General features: G+C 38.2%; 1 protein-coding gene across 3 annotated transcripts in view; it reads right to left on the bottom strand.

Annotated features, from left to right (window-relative positions):
- Positions 1-19,105, bottom strand: part of CA8 (carbonic anhydrase 8) — a 49,905-nt gene extending 30,800 nt beyond the window's left edge. For all 3 annotated transcript variants that reach the window (XR_009154585.1, XM_058178282.1, XM_058178283.1), the window contains exons 1-3: positions 18,742-19,105; positions 16,153-16,344; positions 11,832-11,956 (exon numbers count right to left, since the gene is read on the bottom strand). Coding sequence is in view for 2 of the 3 variants with exons in the window: in XM_058178282.1 (XP_058034265.1) it covers positions 11,832-11,956; positions 16,153-16,344; positions 18,742-19,084 (660 nt within the window). In the remaining variant the exon portion in view is untranslated. The remainder of the gene's footprint in view (positions 1-11,831; positions 11,957-16,152; positions 16,345-18,741) is intronic.
- Between the last annotated feature and the right edge of the window lie 729 nt (positions 19,106-19,834).

Here is a 19,834-nt window from a genome sequence, read left to right as displayed (position 1 = left end):
AATTGTTTCAACTCCTACCCTCAAAACGACGCTATAGAGCACTGCACACCAGAACAACTAGACACAAGAACAGTTTTTTTCCCAAACGCCATCAGTCTGCTAAACAAATAATTCCCTCAACACTGTCAAACTATTCACGTTAGGCTGCATTACTATTAATCTTATCATTGTTCCTGTCGCCCATCTCCTCCCACTTGTGACTGCATGACTGTAACTTTGTTGCTTGTATCCTTGCGATTTATATTTATATTGATAGTTTCCTAGTATGATTTGATTGCTTATTGTACCATCTGACTGTCACTGGGTGTTGTGCCCTGTGATTCTTGAGTGTATCTTGTCTTTCTATGTACACTGAGAGCATATGCACCAAAGACAAATTCCTTGTGTGTCCAATCACACTTGACCAATAAAAAATTCTATTCTATTCTATTCTATTCTATTCTATTCGAAGATAATTTTGTTTGAAATGTATACTTATATAAAACTCTGATTCAATGCAAGCATATAGATGGGTAGTAAGTGAAACCAAGTGAATATCTTTTTCTCACTAATCTGAGATATTCTTTCAAAGAACAAACTCATATTCCAAGAACAAAACACATATTGCCATTATGTTTCACTTAGTCATGCATCATTCGCACTGTTAAAACAAACCAAAGGCACCAGGAAAGCAACTAAAGGCTATGTACAAATTGTTTAATATAAAGACTTTGATGTGTGATCATTATGAGGTTACTAGGAAACAAAGACACACATAGAAAGCCCTGTAGTTATTATACTCATTGATAATTATATTTTGATGAACACACAACATTTATATCACATTATAATCATATTTGAGAGAAAAGATATGTAGGCACTTGTGCTTGGATTCATCTTGCGCAACATTGATTTGGAAGAAAATAAATGGTCCAGCTCCCCACAAAAAATATTTTTTCAAGGAGGCCCTCTGTGGATCAACACAGAATAGATTAGCATAGAATCAGACTTTGGCAGCTATAGACTTCAAATCTTACTTGAACAAAATTTGTATATGCAACTTACCCAAACTAGTGCTGTGCAATTTGATCTGGCTCATGCTTATTTAGAAAATAAATGCCACTGTTTTTAAACTCTCAAATAGGTGAACATGCATTTGCAAAACATTTTGCTTTTCTATTTCCTTCTACCACTGATTTCTATTTTTCCAAATATAAATATGTAGGCATTAAACTTTTTCCCTAAACGATGTCTCTTCAAAAAACACAAACACATTGACATTACCTATTATTTCTGGGATGTTCTTATGATGGTTAAGTGATAAACACCAGAGCAGAAAAACTGATTTTTTTCCACTGCTAGAGAAAATGAATGACCTGTTATATCTGGCACTGGGAACCCAAAGGAGAATGAAGAGTGGAGATTCTAAATGACCTCAAAAGTTAAATATAAATTTTATTTATATATAAGCTGCAACTGGTGCTGAGAGGTTTTTTAAGAGGAGGTGCTCTGGGTATGCATTTTTATACCAATGATGATCAATTATTCATATAGAGGATAAAACAGACTTTTACTGGTTAGAAGAAAAAAAATTCAAGAACATTCAAGACAGCCAAAGATAAAAAGTCAGTTGATACAGCAGGAAACCCTATAAAGAGCAGAAAATGTATCCAAGTGATGCTTTGGATAATTTACATGGATTCCAGGTATCAAATACAATAGCTAGCAGAGAATGTGTTACCTGAAATAAATATTGCACAGATGCACATATGAACCATGGATGTTCAATAAACATAAGATTATATACATTTTGAGGAAAACGTAACATTTGTCTAGCAAGTAGCAAATTATTATTTTTTCAACCTGCGTTAAAAAGGGCACACAACCTGTGGCCATTTATATGACTAAGATCCTAGGATAACTTAAGATGCTTTATATTTTATCCGAAAAATATCTTTTACATCTAAATAAAATAGCTCAGTGGGTGACAGTCCTTTTTATAGCTACTCAAAAATACAGATAGGTTTATTTGTCTTTAGAAGTTAGTTTTCTCATACAAACTGAAGAACAAAGTTAGAAACGTCTTTGTTTACAAGAACATTTTTCCAATTTACTGTTTTTCACCCATGTTTCCAAAGGGCAATAATTCATCAAACAAAAGGCTTATATTAAATCCCGAGGCCAGACTTTCTAGCTGGTTACCACCAGACACAGGGAGAAATTTAAGCAGGAAATGCTATATTGGGTCACATGCGTGAACCTAGACATCCAGTTATACAAAGTCAAGATTGCCATGTAACCTTTTCTTCCTGTAAAGGTGCCTTACTGACCACACCTTCTAAAGAACAGGGACAGACACAACGCCTTTCTCATTTCCTTCTGCCACTCACAAAAAAGCCTGTGCTGTGACAAATCTGCATGCAGCAATACACCGGTGACAAAATCACAGCTTGCTTCCTCTTGCAACACTTCTGAAAAGCGGCTTAAGAAAAAAAAATCATCTATGCATGTGAGACAAAAAGAACACTCTGGGACATGAACATTCTGCAGGTCTTTCAAACCTATGGATTTCCCGTGGTTCAGAGGACTGTTATGACTGGAACTAATGGAAAAATCTGCTTCGCAACTTTTCCAAAGTTTTCATCCCCTAAAGTGATTTTTTTCTTCTAATTCAATTCAAAGTGCTTAAGTATTTCTTAAACTTTGCTCTTGGGGTTTTGGGATTTTATTTACTTGATTGCAAGTATATGGCATGACCTGAGTTGGGACATCTAAGTGCAAAAAAGCTTAGACAAATCTAACCCTTCCCTCCAGCCCCATTGTTTATTAGAAACAAAGGCAAACAATAAATAATTATTCTTCTTGCATGACTAAAGAAAGAAAAAATATGGTAAAGGTGAAATAAAAATTACATATAATATAATGAGCATAATGTTTAATATCCTCCTGAAAGTATAAAACTGTACTAAAGCTAAAATGATTTGAAGAGTCTTTTCCTGTTGCTAAGTAGACATTGCTATTTCATTTAATAAATATTTGAATTGGCTTCAGTTATAACCAATTTAACAATTTATCTGAGTTTAAGTTGGAAGTAGTCTCTTTTCTCAAATAAAAATGGTATCTATAGTCTGTGTAATGAGCTGAGTATTTATTCTAAAACAATCGAGTAAGTACTGCTGAGCTAAGAACAGTGAAATTATAATGAAGTTACATGTCTACACGTCGGAGAGTCACTTTATGATATGAAACTGGAATACTCAATTTCAATTAAGGTGATTTAAGATTAATTTATGCTAGCTATGAACTACTAAAAATGAAAAAGATATAAAATAAACATTTCTAGAATTAGTAGGTGTGCTGCTTAAGAAAACAATCTCCTGGTTTGTCTTAATATCTAACACAAAGATACTTTGCATTAAATAGCCTAGGAAAGGAAGAAAGGTAGGCATTAGCCATTCATTGGCCATCAAAGAGCAAGCTTTAGAAATAAAATAGAAAGTAAAATAAAACCAAATATGCTTCTAAGCTAGAAGTATGTAAATGTAAACTCCTATTCCTTCTTGGTACATTGCTGGAAGAAAGTGGCAAAAAGCAACAGGGAGAAAGCAGAACTACTTGATTTATTTGTCTTTACACAAAGGGAAAAAAAAACAGTCCAACCTATCAAAAACAGCACCACAAAAAATGTATTAGGAACCCAAGTTAAAATATAGAAGAAAATGGTGAGCACCTGTCTACCCTAGACAAGTTCAAATCACCAGGACCAGATGGATTACACCCCGAGGTTCTGAAGGAACTGGCAGACAAGATCTCAGAACCACTGAACTATATCTTTCAAAGATTCTGAAGCACAGGGGAGCTGCCAAAGGACTGGAAAAGAGCTGATGTAGTTCCCATCTTCAAAAAAGGGGGGGGGAAACAGATCCAGGAAACTACAGACCTATCAGACTGACCTCCATACCAGGGAAGATTCTGGAAAAGATAATCAAGCAATGAATCAGCCTAGAAAAACCTAGAAGCAAACAAAGTAATAACCAAAAGCCAACATGGGTTTGTCAAAAACAGATCATGCCAGACTAATCTCATTGCATTCTTTGACAAAGTTACAAAATTAGTGGACCAGATGAATGCTATCGGTATAATTTATTGGACTTCAGTAAGGCATTTGATAAAGTAGACCATAACCTACTACTAGAAAAAAATAGAAAAATGTGGGTTAGACAACATCACCACTAGATGGATTCATAACTGGTTGACCAACCACACTCAAAGTGTAGTCCTCAATGGAACTGCATCTACATGGAGGGAAGTATGTAGAGGGGTACCCCAAGGCTCTGTTTTAGGCCTAGTACACTTCAACACCTTCATCAATGATTTGGACAAGGGGATAGATGGGCAACTCATCAAATTTGCAGACACCAAGCTAGCAAGAATAGCCAGCACTATGGAAGATAAGCTTAAGATACAGAAGAATCTTGACAGATTTGAAATTGGGTGCTATCTAACAAAATGAAATTCAATGGTGAAAAAAAGTAAGGTACTACATTTACGCAAGAAAAACAAAATGCACAAGTATATGTGGTACCTCACTCAATAGTAGTAACTGTGAGAGGGTTCTTGGTGTCCTAGTGGACAACCATTTAGATATGAGCCAGCAGTGTGCAGCAGCTGCCAAAAAAGCCAACAGTTCTAGGCCGCATAAACAGAGGGATAGAATCAAGATCACGTGAAGTGTTAATACCACTTTATAATGCCTTGAGTAAGGCCACACTTGAAATACTGCATCCAGTTTTGGTTGCCACGATGTAAAAAAGCTCAGAGAGCAGCTTAGGACCCCTAATTTCAACCCTGACCTACAACTATTCTCCTTTATTTGTACAGTGCTATATGCCTGTTTCCCACACTTCCCCACAAGTGTGGGATTAAAATCCCACACTTTTTGAGGATTAAAATGGCCGATAACTTCTATAGCTGAACAAAGATAATTAGCCCTCTGCAGGTGCCTTCTTTATTCTTGTAGGTGAGATACATAATTGTTGCATGGCAACTTTTGTGAATCTTACAAATCCAAAGACATAACAGCACAGAATTTTTAAGACAAAAGTGAAAAAGAACTGCATGGCTATCGGCCCAACACATGAGATAGAATGCTAAATTGACTGCCCTGGGACAAAGCACTTTTTGTACTGTCGCAGCTGACATGGCAGCATTAAATCAGACTGCCAGGCTGTGAAATCAATGAATCTTCCTTCCATGTTAAATGGATTCAGAGCTCTGTGTTAAGGGTCGATGCAAAGAGCTAATCTGTGATTTTATCACTCAGGGAAAAAAGTTGTGAAAAAGAAAAAAAAGATTCATTCTAACAACATGTAATAACCTTATTATCGAATAGAATATATGACAAAGGGAGATGTTTCATGAGATCAGATATTTATATGGAACAAGTACACTAAGTTAGGCAATTTGTCCATTAAGTACTTATTGTCTGATCTAGTTGCCAACACTTTTCCACGGCAGAGGTTTTTCATAATATTTGTTATTTACTTCCTTTTAACTGGAGAATGAGTTTGGAAACTTTTGTATGTGAAGTGTGTACTATGCCCCTGAGCTATTGTCCCTTGTCCAATCACCAATTATTTGGTTCTATGCAAAGTGTAATCTTCATTTTTGCTAGACAATCCAGGAAAATTCAGAAGCACAGCTAGCTATGCTTATTGTTTTCCAAAGTGGAGGATATATTTATTTACATATAAGCAGAATAAAGGACTTTGCATCAGATTACAACAAGCTTTAGCTTGCTTTTGATAGTATCTCTTTCCTTTTTTTAGCACTAATGCTAAATACTTATTTTTCCTCCTATTAATTGTGTTTGATTCTCAAAGATTTCTTGAACAAATCCTTGCAGTTTTCTTAATAAAGTTTTCAAAAGTGGTTTGCCATTGCCTCAACCTTCCTAGGGCTGAGAGGAAGCTCAAGGTCACTCAGCTGACTCTGTGCCTAAAGCAGGACTAAAACTCCCATTCTCCCAATTTCTAACATGATACCTTAACTACTTTGCCAAAATGGCATTCTAAATAAGTTTTACAGAGCAATAAATTACTGAATACTTTTAGTAATATTTTCTTTTACATGGACTGAGTCTCAGCCTCAGATTTTTTAGAAAGCAGATCAGGCAAAGAGGCAAAGAACAAAATGGCAGCTTCTCTCTAGTTCACCTTATTTTAACAGCGAGAAGGGACAGCATTTTTTGCCACAACAGGGGCAGCAAAATAGTGCTAGCACACATAGTTCTCCACATAGCTAATCACTACTGAGATCTCTAAGAGCACATCATATAAAGCAGTCAAGGTCCTATGAACAGACCATTCGTGGAAAACAAACCAAACAAAGCAAACCTACTTCTCTCAACAATTTATCATTGGAAAATAATGCCACAATTGTGAAGCTTTGATGTACCAGTATCTGTAAACTTTTTTCTTTTTATTCTGTGGCTTAAGGTTAATGGTAAACTTCAATCTTATAAAACAAACAATCTTACTAATCTATACAGTCTGCAAATATTATATTAGCATCAGTTAATTCAAACTGAAAAAATATCTGCTATAGGGCACTTTCTCATTAAAGCAACCACTATTGTTCAAGACATTAATTATGTTACTAAATCTGTGGGTCTGTGTTTTTGAATACAGTATATGCCGTGTTATAAATTGGAGAGATAATCTGTTCCCCTTGCCCTTGTCATATTCCTTATCTAAATTGAAGAACCAGCTTCTGCAGTATGCAGAATTTCCCTACCTGCAGTCGGCCTCTTACACATTTCAGTCAATAAGTATCTCACTATTCAGAACACAAATATGGTATTTTTTTCTACCATAATTCAGAATACATAAGATGCTTTCCCTCCCTTAGGTGATGCTTGGTGGGAAGGGAAACAAAGCCAAGACAATCTCCCAAACGCTTTCCTTAAATTTTGCTGATTGAGGCTGAAAGGACAGCATCTACCTTTTGATTTGTTCCTGAAATACAATAAAGACTTGGCTGATGGGGTTGTGCAATTTACAGTCAATGGGAAATCCAGTGGTAAGTTGCAAGCCCCTGTCAGTTTGCAAGCAAGTTGGCAGGTAGGTAAGTAGCTGCTGCTGGATGGGGAAGTGCCAGGGCATGACTGCTGCCAGGTGCCTCAAGGTCAGCGGTGAAATCCTCTGAAGTCTACCGGTTCTATGAGTCTGCTATCGAGTGCGTGCTTTGCACACATGCACACCTGAGGCGTGCTCACACAGCGCTAAAAAAAGAACATTTTGAAGCCTTCTGAGTCTGCAAAAGTAAGTAGAACAGTGAGGGGAGGGGAATCCACTGTGCCACACGATTTAGTTTAGCTGGAAAGCAGGAAATCCAATGATTCCAGCTAATATAAATCGCAAGTCACAGCTGATCGTCACCCAGCTGATCATCAGAAATACTGGTTTGCCCGAACCGGTAGCATTTTTTACTACCAGTTCTCCCTAACTTGTCTCACCCCTGCTCAAGGTATACAAGTGGCTGCCATGGGCAGTGGATGGCATCAGTAGCCAGGATCCTCAGGAGAAAAAGCCACTGGAATGTAAACAATTTACCAGAGCAACAGGCAACGTTCTCTGCCAGCTTCCCCTTTGACTTCACTTGTGGGGAGCTGGCAGGGAAGGTTGTAAATTGTGACTGTGTGACCATGGGACTCTGCAACCATTGCAAATGTGAGTCAGTTGCCAAGCTGGAGATACTGTGATGGCTGGAACTACAAGGACCGGTCATAAGTACCATCATAACTTTGAATGGTTACTGAACTGATTAATTGAGGACTATCTGTAATTCTACTCTGTGTTCTTTTCAGATCCTAATCCTGAAATACTACATCATAAATTTCAAGCAAAGATTTTCAAGATTTGCCAGTACATTAATCATTGTCTTGTTTAAAAATATAGGAGGTTGTTTCTTCCTGTAACAAAAGGAACAAATGTTCTATAAAACTAAGCCTTTTAAAAAAACAGAACTTTATAAAGTGTTTTAAAACACTTTATCAAAAATCTGTTTGTAAAAATGTCTATACAGATAATACTTTAGATGTTTGCAAACATCTGAAAAATATAATAAATAAATATAAAAAATATAATAAAAAGCAAGCTAAATGTGCCAACCAGATTATCACAGTTTCATTGTTGGTTTAAATATCTATTAACATTGTTCCTCAACTAAATCTTTAAATTCTCATTTTAAGGCCATTCACAGACTACTTTAACCTCTTTTTTTAACCACATAGTTAATCTTCTCTATGAATTTTTTTGCATTATTATTAAGCCTTTAAAACATTCCAGGTTCTAAGGAGAAAATATGCATTTTAGAAATATATTGTAACAGTATGCTATACTGTTGACTCTACAACTAGCTAAAGGTTTTACACTAAATAAGGCAAAGAGACTTATCTGAAGTCTGATTCACCCATTATAAAAACAGTGACTATACAGTGGACTGTACATTACTGGTGCTTGTAGAGCAGCTTCTTTAATATTAATGTTATAGTGTATATTTTTGTTATATGGTTGACCAATGAGGAAGAAGGGCCTTAAAATTTAAAGGAATCTAATTGGCATTTCCCTGTTTCAGTTTTTCTTACCTGTCTATTATTTGTTTTTAAGGATAAAGTGAAACTAATTCTGCAAACCTGAATTTTATCCCAAATTATTTTGGCACAGAGCCATTCAAAGAATGGTTCAAAAAGGCCAATATGGCCATGTAACTGAAGCCCTGCCCCTTTTAATGCATACTGTCACATATTTCAAAATAAGCCGATCTTTGATTGCTCAGTCACACCCACCATCTTGATTCTTTTTTGTTGCTCCTTGGGTACAGAAAGCTAAGCGAATCTGAAGAGAAAAATGTGAAGAGAAAGAGGAGAGATGATTGACAGGAAACGGGAGAAAGAGAACGGATATGCATCCAGGAATTTGAGATAAGAAATTATGTAGATAAGCCAAGTTTTGCACCTTTAAACAGAAAACTCATACTCCTTATTGTTTATTCATGTAGTATAGTATCCATATAGTTTATTCATATAGTATTGTTAATAGCAATAGCACTTAAGACTTATACAGCGCTTTTACATCTGTCTCTAAGTGGTTTATAGAGTCAGCCTATTGCCCCCAACAATCTGGGTCCTCATTTTACTGACCTCAGAAGGATGGAAGGCTGAGTCAACCCTGAGCCGGTGAGACCCGAACTACCAAACTGCTGGCAGCCGGTAATCAGCAGAAGTAGCTGCAGTATTGTACTCTAACCACTGCGCCACTGGCACATAGTTTAATTGTTGATAACAAACTGGTCTACCCAGTCAGCATACTATACACCACTAAGCAATTCCAAGAAAAGAGGTAATATGAGAAAAAATAAAATCAGGTTAAGAAATCTATATTTCTTATCTTAGGTGGGGGCAGGATGATTTAAATCTATTTAGCCCCACCCTCAATTTACAAATCATGCCATTTCTAAGTAGAAAAAATGCTTTAGCAAAATAATATCTCTCACATGAAAAATAGATAAAAAAGAAAAAAGTGCTGTTTTTCAACTTATAGAATAGAATAGAATAGAATAGAATTTTTATTGGCCAAGTGTGATTGGACACACAAGGAATGAATGAATGAAGATAAAATAGCACGATATTTAAAGCCAAACAAAAATGTACTGAAAGAGTTTTGAATATATAAGAAAGCAACTTAAATGCATGAAGAAACACTTAAATATTGCAACAAGCATCACAGAGATAGGCACAGATTTGAGATATTCCATCTACTCAGACTAAGCATTATGAATACTTGATGCATCTTCTAGATTAGTGTTTCATCAGATATGGTCATAGAACCCCTGGGGGTCTCCCAAGACCATCTCAGAGGTCTCTGTAATCAAAATTATTTGCCAGATATTGAAGACACTTGCAAAATTTAAAATAATATCACTCTTTTCATTATTATTTTTCATTTGTTAAAAGTAGCCTTTTATGAAAATATATTTTATGTTAATATCTAACGCGTTCTTATTTCTATTTGTGCATGATTCAATAAATAAATATTCTACGAGTGAATCAATTGCATTGATGAATATCAATAAATATAACTTTTACAAACAAAAGCTCTTTGGGATCCTCTGTAGTTTAAAAAGTGGGAAGTGGTCTTGAGAGCAAAACTTTTAAGAAACACTGTTCTAGATGTTGCATTTCGTTAAAAACTTGAAATCATCTATGCATAAATGCATGCATTATTTTCTTTTTTTTTAAATGCTACAAATCCTTCCCTGGTGACCGAAGTGATGCAGTGGCTGTCCTTTTGTGATACGTAGAGGCTGTGGGGGGTCTGGATGAGGAGAAGCGGGTTTCAGCTGGCCCTTGGTAACACAAAGTAGCTGTAGATATGCGGAGCTTCAGGATCCAGAGGTTTATCATCTTTAATTCTGGATAGGGTGACCTACTCCAGACACACCTAGTATGCAACTGAAGACTCTCCTACACTCATGACTCCTGCTTAAAGCGTAGATAGCATCATGACTATGAGGACCTTTGTGTTGTGTGCCCTTTTCTGGATCGTGTGGTCCTATGCTCAGTCACTCATGCCCTGGTCATCTCACATTTAGATTATTGCAATACACTCTACATGGTGATACACTTGAAGAGTATTCAGAAACTGTATACAGTTGGTCCAGAATGCAGCAGCAGATAATTTGGATGGTGGCGCATGTAATACCACTGTTATGTGAGCTGCATTGGTTGCCAAAAGGGGTAGGGTTCACTTACCTTCCCTACCGGTTCGCAAATCTGAGCGCACGCGCCCAATCTGCACATGCACAGAAGGCCGTGCACGCGACTCATCTACACATGCGCAATACTGCCATTGTGCAATACTCGTGCATTTCATCTGGGCAGATGGGTGGAGCCTCCTGCAGTTGCCGCTACCGGTTTGCCCAATCTGGAGAGAACTGGCTGATTCCCACCACAAGTTGCAATCTGTGTCTGGGTCACTCAATGTATTGGTTATACTTTTAAAACTCTCTATGGCATGGGTCCAGAATATCTATGGAACCATCTTTTCACAATGGGACTGACCCCTTCTCCCCCTCTCGTGCTGGCAGAAGGCCTAGTGTGGACTCCATCAGCCAAGGAATTTCAGCTGGTGGGATCCAAGGAAAAAACCATTTCTGCCATGTCCCCCATCCTTTGAGACATCTTGCCACAGGGGGTGAGATATGCCCCCACCTTTTTTAAGGCTTCAGGAAAAGTCTTAAAACTTGGCTATGCTGGCTGGCATGGGCCCTGAAGGACCTGTTGGCAGGAGGTGGTTGGCGCAGTAACAGAGAAGGCATCACCACTTCTCTAGTCCAAACCTGCAATTTTTTTTAGTTTGTTTTAATTTGCAGTTTAAATATGTTTTATATTCATAATTATTTTGATATCTGCATGTTTTATCGCATTACAGGCTGCTCAGAGTCACCTCAAACCACAAGATGGGAGACAAGTGCAGTTTAAGAAGAGAACAACTTGTTACTCAAGGTGACATAGAAATTACTATTGCGAAAGGTATTTTTTAGTATATTACTAATGCCAAAGTTTATAGTACTGTTAATTTTATGACCAATTAATCATACAAAATTTGCACCAGAGGCATAATCTTATGCATGTAAATTTAAATTCTCTGTGCCCACCTCAATTGACTGTCTTTAATTGTTGCTATAAATCAATAAGATGCTGGGTTAAAATGAAACCAACTGGTATTGAGGTAATGATTTAACACTAAGAGAATGAATTCTAAGGCTACGCAAGGTGAAACCAGTCTTACCTCCATGGGAAATGCTTTAAAATTAACTGTGTGTTCTGAGCCACGCTGGTTTTCTCTGCCCCAGTGAAATCGAACATTGTGAAGTTCAAATTCATGGCCCCGAGGTAATGGGCCTCCCACTAACACTGGAAAAGAGCACAATACAAATTATAGCAAGTGATATTCATGGCTAGCAATGTTCTAAAACCCCTCTCAACAAACAGTTGGAAAATTGTTTCTCTTTGGGCAAAGGTCAAATGTGAAAACTGCAGTGGAGTTCACACTTGATAGAGCAATAAACTTCATGGTTATACTATGCAAATAGTATCCGGTTGCATTCTTTTATTTATGCAATGTCACAATTTTTCTTAGTAAAAAATATATGTTGAACCGTGTTTATGAAAACAAACTATACTGTACAAGAGGTCCATGTTTTACTATGTGACAGTTGCCTTGGGATTATATTTGGCCATTTGAATACAAGAATGAAATAAGTAGTAACAAGCAGTAGCTGAACACACACATTACTGTAACCCACAATGTGATTTGTTTGGCTGTAGCTTCCCATATTGTCTGATTTCAGCAACTGAGGCTCATTCAACCAATTGTAGAAAAAACATCACACTTGAGCTCCATGTATCAGCCCTGCTAATATGTAACAATGAAGACTGATCAGCTATTCAAAACCATTTGATAGAGAGAAGCAACAGGAGGCAAGTAAATCTCAGATCCATACATTCTATAAGGTTGTATTGAGTAATTTGTTAAATTTTAGAAGACACCAGCAAATGAGAAACTATTTTGGATGGTGTCTTTCTCCCTAGACCCGGGGTCTGCAAACTTGGATCTTTTAAGACTTGTGGACTTCAACTCCCAGAGTTCCTCAGCCAGCAGAGCTGGTTGAGGAACTCTGGGAGTTGAAGTCCACAAGTCTTAAAAGAGCCAAATTTGCAGACCCCTGACCTAGACAGTTCATATAAATATACTTGGGGGATAGTTTAAAGTATTTTAAACTGTGTGTTTCTCCTTTGTGTTAAAACTATATAATTGTAAATGCACGCAAATGTTACAAAACATACATTAGTCTTCAATTACTTCTTTCCAGCCAAACTCAGAAATAGCAATAGCACTTAGATTTATATACCACTTCATAGTGCTTTACAACTCTCTAAGCGGTTTACAGAGTCAGCATTTTGTCCCCAACAATCTGGGTTCTCATTTTACTGACCTCGGAAGGATGGAAGGCTGAGTCAATCTTGAGCCTGGTGAGATTTGAACTGCCAAATTGTAGGTAGCTGGCAATCAGCAGAAGTAGCCTGCAGTACTGCATTCTAACCACTGAGCCACCATGGCTCTTATGTTGCTCAAGCTTCTCATTGGAAGTTTGGAAAGTGATTTTTTTAAAATCAATTTTTCATAAATATTGTGGATGGAGAATGAGACTGACATTATAAAACAGTATATTTTGAGATTTTAGGGGGAGATTACACACACACATGCACAGAGTTTGTAAGTTTTTTTTTTATTTATTTTAAGCTTGCGGAGTTTTGCTTATTACATTTTGCATAACTAAAAACATAATAACCGTCTCAGAGGAAAGCATGTTTGATAGATTTATATAATGTTGAACTTTGTAATCTTACTTCAGCCTGCAAAAGAGAAGTGTCATGGACAAAGCAAAACATCAGTAGGCCTTGGATCTGGTACATAAAAACATTGCCTTTAGGGCAGACAGTTTTGACTCTTTTTTTCCTTGATAACAAAAACAAAAAACCAAAAACCCCAGACTGGTAAATTAAAAGGGAATCTGTGAATTTTGAGATCAACAAATTTATTGCACATTTACTTCATATATCATATTGTAATAAGGCCATTCTTTAAAAAATGGGGGGGGGAATAAAAACCTAAATTTCAAACGTTCTTTTTCTGCCAAACAAGCCACCCAAAGTATGTGTCTATTCTGGAAGAAACTTTAAAGGATTTGCCTTCATCTCTATGCTTCAGTAGATTTGACATTCCCCCCACCCCTTGACACAAATCCAGTATCTGTACATATACAACATATGCCTCTCTCCAATTTGTAATTGGATGAGGTGTGGTGGGCATAATTTTTCCCTGATTTCTGTTTGTAATTTTGGAGAATATCTAAAGTGGACTTAAAAACTTTCCTGACTCAAAGCTACAAGTTACCAGGGAAGTATTTCTTCTAATCATAATGAGATTTCTTTTTGTCTAATCGCAGCTGCCTCGCATCATTTAGATTCAGAACATTGCCAAGAATATTATAAACACTAATATTTTTTGTATATAATCAACTCTGAATGCTGGCAAAAGAATGTTTGTTTAAAACGGATACTAGAGAGGGTAATTTTCTGAGCTCTTTTCTGTTTGAAAGAGATATAAGAGTTGTATATTCATATCTCCTGTTTGCACACACATTACACATATGTTTCCTGGTGGAGTGTGGCCTCTCATTCCTTTCACTCCCAGCAATCAGCAATCAGCCATCATCTGCTTTTCCAAGCAACCTTTGAGTTACAACAATAGGTAGCTAATATTTCCATGTGGCTCATAGGATGCCTTCTCCATACTGATCACACTTGGGTTATGTACATGAAAGCAGAGAAGTAGGAATTCAATATTTTCTAAACAGGCATTCTATAGATATATTGAACTATTGTTCATGGTGCTGAAAAGTATGTACAAGTGCTGAACTGATTAAAAAAAAAATCAAAGGACTTATGTTCAATATATTTAAAGGCCATTAATTTGGTGAAAAACTGCCTTTCCTTTGCCCCAGTTTGACAGTGACAATTAAAATGAAATAAATTAAGACCCCTGATAATCAAGAATGAAAGCCCTGAGCCAATCAGTTATTTAGTACATGGAACATCATTTTCCTTCACTCTTATACTTTGTACTGCATAACCATAAAATATCAGTTCCGATTCAGCTCAATTCAGAGTTCAAATCACAGACCTTAGCTCAGTCTCTCATAAATGTACTATTAATGGTAGAATTAATGTATATGAAAGAAAGGAGGATTCCAATAAACTGGAGCAAGTTCAGAGGACAATAAAGCTAAAGAGCATAAAGAAAAATTGAGGAAAAAATGCATACCTTACAGCAATATGAAAACAGAGGGAGAATTTTATGGCACTCTTCATGTACATAAAGGGATTTTGTACAGACAAAGCAGGGATGAAATGCTACCAGATCAGACGGGATCGGGTGAATAGGTAGCAGAGATTGGGGCTAGTTCGCTGAACTGCGAGCAATGGCTGGCTGGCCATGCCCCCAAACCGATCCACAGCCCGCCTGCCGGCCTGCCTGCCATGCTTGACTGCCTTCCCGACATCTGGTGGCCAGCTTGCGAAGACAGGCAAGCGGAAGCCCACATGGAAGGCAGGCAAGCATAGCAGGGCTGTGGGGAAGGAGCTAGCAGCTTACTCCCTTTCCCGAAGCCCTGCCATGTTTGCCTCCTTCCACATGGGCTTCCGCTTGCCTGCCTTCATAAGCTGGCCACCAATACACCAGGAAGGCAGGGTGGAAGGCAGGTAAGCATGGCGGGGCTGCGGGGAACGAGCTAGCAGCTTACTGCCTTCCCTGAAGATCTGCCATGCTTGCCTGCCTTCCACGCTGCCTTCTCAGCAGTCCCCCACACCCGCTTGGCTTCTCCTCCACCTGCAGCCAGTCCATGATGGGGGACGCGCTGCTTCCAGGCCAGGCCGCCTGCCACCCTCCTGGAGCACTTTCTTCCTTCTCCTGCAGCAACTGCTGCTCAGGCCAGGTGTGTCTGTTTGTGTGTGTGAGAGAGAGAGAAAAGAAAGAAAGGAAGGAAGGAAGGAAGGAAGGAAGGAAGGAGGGAGGGAGGGAGTGACTCATGTTGGCCACGCCCACCCAGTCACATAACCACCAAGCCACACCCACAGAACTGGTGGCAAAAAATTTTAGATTTCACCCCTGAGACAAAGGTTCCAATCTGTCAGAATGCAGATCATGAAATTCATTTGAGTTAGAGAAAAACAGATAGTGAGTGAATGTTAGGAAAAAAATTCCTCTCCAATCTGATACTGAAACCAATTACCAGGAGTGTCCTCTACTTCCTAGGATGGATTCAAGGAAATAACAGATAACTCTCTGACATATTATTTTAGACAATTACCATGAGCAGCAGATTGGACTTAATATCTAAATTCAGTTCTCCGATTCAAATAGACTATTTCTCACTTTGTTGCTACTATTGATAGTAATGATAAGTAACAGAATTTTAAAATGAAACAATGGGTGCTGGTATTAGCTTATCCTAAAGCAAACAAAGGAAGTAGTGAAGAAAGCATACTTGATTTGGTCTTTAAAAGGATCTGAATTGAATGTCCGTCATTGAGCATCTCACAATCACGGCATACAACATAATTTGGTGATAAGCGTACTTCCAGCAACAATGGGTCATATTTGGCCTCTCTTGAATTCAAATTAATAGGAGATTGATATTCCCCATTTGCATCAGGAAAGATTAGCCCCCACTCAACACCTGAAAAACAGAATAACACATGTCATTGAAATGAAAGTTAAATGTTTTTCTATACACTCTTAGAAAAATGGACTGTGACAAGATTTATCCTGTTCTGCTATACACTTTTCAAAGTCTGTTGAAGATAGTTGTCATAAGATCAGAAGTAAACAGTTTGACATCAGACTAGTTCAAACAAGAACAGGTGGAAACTGTCCCTCCCATCCAAATAAGAGAGTTATATTATTTAGACTACAGAGGCAAAAGGGAAGCAACATAGGAATTTAATCTTGATTTCATTATCAATAGGACTTGTATTTGAAGCATAGCAGTCACTGGATTTATATACCTTCACCAGCTTCTACGTTTTCTAGATCACATTATCAAGAGAAGTGGTACAAAATCCCTAGGAAAATGAACCAAAATTATTTGTACCTATCACATTTCAAGACCAAAACAGGGTCAGAGTGTTAACTATTCAATGAACATTTATTTAGATGACTGCTTCTTTATATGCAAATAGCAGCTTCAAAGTTATGGTTTGCATAAGAGCTACAACATATAGAAAGATTGCATTTTCCACCTGCTCAATGCCAGCAATAAACAATGTATACCCACATATTTGCGAAGATGCTTCAGAAATGCTTGTCTAGTGCAAAAATGCATTTAATCTCTCCGCTTTGAGTCAGCAGGTCAAGCCAAAGATTTCTTCTTAAGAACATTAAATGTACCATAATATAAAAATGCCAAAGATTTCTCTAGGAAAAATAAAACTATGTAACAAAGCAGCTCCTGTTCTCATTTTCAATTCCTATTATCACAATCATTGATCAGAAATTTTAAAAATGTACATTCAACTTGATTTACGTACAAGTCAAAGACTACTTTAGATTGACATGACCATCATTTGATGAACATAGAATAAACTAACTACAGAAGAGTGTCATTTCTGACATGCAATAATCTGACAAAATCTACAAGTAAAATTCCAGCAGGTATGTTAAACAGGAGCCAGTCAAAGAATCCTAAAATAACATTGCAGTAACACATGAGCTACTAATTCCTTCTATCTTTAAGCCATAAAATTGTTATGAAGGTATAAAAACGGGAAATCAAGATTTTAAGATAAAGTTTTCTTAGCCTGATTAAAAGGCATGAAACATCACAAAGCAGGGAATACATTTAAATTGATTAAAACTCTTTTTAGAATATGAAATTAAATTCCTGTTGAACATCTTGTCACAGGTGTTTTTCAAAAGGCAATTAGGTTTTCTTGTTTCCCACCCCCACCATGAAAACATTCTCATCCAAGAAGCTTCTTGTTTTTCAAGGAAAAAACCAAGAAAGTCCAGTTGTCTTTTGAAAAGAACCTTTGGGAAATCCATGATCTGAATGTTGAGAATTTCTATAGATGTTTAATGTCTTGATTTCACCAAACAAAATCTAACTTTTCTAGTTTTGTATAATGCTTCCTCCCCATCATGTCAGCAAATGTACATTTTTAATTTTTCACCCCAACCACAAGAACGGCATCCATTCAAAGAGAGAAGCAACCTGGAATTATGGAGAAACTTCCTAACAGTGAGGACAATCAACCAGTGGAACAACTTGCCTTCAGAAATCATGGGCGCTTCATTACTGGAGGTTTTTAAGAAGAGACTGGATAGTCACTTATCTGAAATGGTGTAGGTTCTCCTGGTTGAGCAGGGGGCTGGACTAGAAGACCTCCAAGGTACCTTCCAGCCCTAACCCTAACCCTAACCCTTATACACTACACTACACTACACTACACTACACTACACTATCCCTGCATGCACACACAATTTTTCACTTAACATCCAGCCTGAAAAAGAATCTGAGTCGCTAACAAATCCACATTGCCTACAATTTTGTTTTCTTAGTCCTGTGTCACGAGATCACTGTGTACACAATATCCCATCTACAACGCTGGCTCCTTGCTGCCTTGAAAGGAATGCTGTCACCTTTCAAAACGCACAGACGATTAAAAAAAAAAAACCGGAGAGATTAAAAATCCCTTCCAGGGGCCACAGCAGTTGAAAGTAAGAGACTCGGTCATGCCAACTCCTCAGTATTTGAGTTTTGAACGCCACACGGCAAAGTGCTGTTAAAGCGATTCTGAAGCTTTTTGTTTTACCTCCAAACAAATCCCTCACTTTTGGATGCAGCTGGCTTCACCTGGCAACCTTTCGTTTTCATTGGAAAAGAATTGCTTTCTCGAACACCCCAGACACCATCTGATAACGAAGGCAAGTATTACCTGCACATATTGATGGGGGACAAGAGCCAGCGTGGGCTTTACTTTACTTTCAGTCTTCTCCCACCCCCTCCCATTCTTCCGACTGGTCGCAGATCACAAACTAAACCCAGCCCCCCCTCCCCCCGTCGCCGCCTGCTTACCTTCTTCATAGCCCCAATCTACATTCTCCTCTTTCTCGGCGACTTGCCCCGATTCCTCCATGAAGCTGCCAGCTTTTTCCGCGCTCCGCGGGCGCTCCGGGCAAAACCGCCGCGCGGAAGCCGGCTCTCCGCCTGGTTGTGTGCCTGGGCTGAAAAGCAGGAGCCGGCGCTTCCTTCGCGAACTGCTAGGTTGGGACTGTGTGAAGACAGGCAACTCGGCTGTAAAGAGACACGTGTTCAGAAGGCGGCGCCTCTCTTGAGACGGCACGGTTTGTGCTTGTGCGCAACTAGTTGTGTCCGCACCATTGCTTAGGTTAACGGCGTTAAGGAAAGAAACGTCCATGTCAGAAGGTCAGAACGGTAAAGCGATGCAGCCTAGAAAATGTGGTGAAAAAGAAGTTGGAAAGTGTGGCCTGGATCAGAAGTGAATTAACTAGAGTTTGTTTTTTTTTAAATAAAACCCTTGTTTTCCCCTTTGTCTTTTCTATTCCAAGAAAGTTTATAGCTGACTCCTAAATTGTAACAGAGCAAAGATGTTTTTTCAAGCCCAGAAATATTACTAGTCTTTTAAACTACAGACTATCTTCGATCCTAACTTCATGGTCAGGAATACTCATGCCAAGGACCTATAATTATCTAATATTGCACTGTATTGTTTCAGACAACCAGCTTCTTTGTTTTTGGGCTTAGAATTGTCCTTTTACCTGGCTTCCTTATGAGTCAAATCCCAGAGATCTTTCCCAGACTATTTGGGGGTCATAGCCTTCTGAAGCTATAAAGCAGGGGTAATCAACCTTTTTATACCTACCGCCCACTTTTATATCTCTGTTAGTAGTAACGTTTTCTAACCGCCCACCGGTTCCACAGTAATGCACGGTGTGTCGTCGTCAGCGCATGCCTCTCGCGCATTGTGCATTGGTTTGGGGGAGGCGCTGGCTACCAGCTCTGCTTGTCTGTTACAGCTGGGTGGTGTGGGGGGAGATGCGCGACCTATTCTGGGACAAGGCTCTTTTGTTTGCAGTCGCACTATAGCGCCATTTGGTTTCACTTAGGTAACGTGAACTAAACTTATGCACGGGCGATACAAATAGTA

This window comes from Ahaetulla prasina, chromosome 3 (assembly GCF_028640845.1).
Source record: "Ahaetulla prasina isolate Xishuangbanna chromosome 3, ASM2864084v1, whole genome shotgun sequence".
Classification (NCBI taxonomy): domain Eukaryota; kingdom Metazoa; phylum Chordata; class Lepidosauria; order Squamata; family Colubridae; genus Ahaetulla; species Ahaetulla prasina.
Note: the sequence above shows the minus strand (reverse complement) of the source record. Positions and strands in the feature narration are given on the sequence as shown.